We start from the raw sequence: 538 nt of genomic DNA, 5'->3' as shown, positions 1-538 counted from the left end.
TCCAGTTTCTTGATATAAAGTTTGGATGACATCCAAATCCTTCATGCAGTGGGGGGAATTTTTTAATCTTTCTTTCTCTCATTTTATTTTTTTTCTTTTTACTAAAGCTACACTGCACTGTCTCTGTGATGTTCTTCACGTTATTTTGGTTCTTCCATAGCTGCCAAAGCCCCCACAATGGGACCGGGGGCTTCAGGATCAGTTTAGGTCTGCGCGTGGACGCTGCGCCGCCCATGCTCATCGGACACGTGGGACTTCACGTCGATGTTCCCAGGCCTTGGTGCCTCGTGGATCTATGCGTGTGACAGTGAAAATAAATTAAAACGCCGTGAGACGGAACCTAGGAAGCACGGCCCGCGCCGAGGCGGTGGGCGGGCCGCGGCCGCGCGGCTCATCTGCCCGCGGCCGAGGCGCCGGGTTTGAGCACGCCCGGCAGCTTGTCGGAGCCCGGCACCTTCCAGGGCCCCGGCGCCACGGCGGCCTTGCGCGCGGGGGCGCCCCCTGGGGGCCGCGGGCCCGGCCGGGGCCCCGCGCGCGC

General features: G+C 60.6%; 1 protein-coding gene across 1 annotated transcript in view; it reads right to left on the bottom strand.

Annotated features, from left to right (window-relative positions):
- Positions 1–391: 391 nt before the first annotated feature.
- The window catches only part of MAGI2 (membrane associated guanylate kinase, WW and PDZ domain containing 2), a 1,576,038-nt gene continuing 1,575,891 nt past the window's right edge, over positions 392–538 (bottom strand). The window contains exon 23 of the mRNA XM_012650290.1: positions 392–532. Coding sequence (XP_012505744.1) covers positions 392–532 — 141 coding nt within the window. The remainder of the gene's footprint in view (positions 533–538) is intronic.

Source organism: Propithecus coquereli, unplaced genomic scaffold (genome assembly GCF_000956105.1).
Source record: "Propithecus coquereli isolate 6110/MARCELLA unplaced genomic scaffold, Pcoq_1.0 Scaffold32, whole genome shotgun sequence".
Taxonomy (NCBI): Eukaryota; Metazoa; Chordata; class Mammalia; order Primates; family Indriidae; genus Propithecus; species Propithecus coquereli.
The sequence above is the reverse complement of the archived record's forward strand: the minus strand, read 5'-3'. Positions and strand labels throughout refer to the sequence as shown.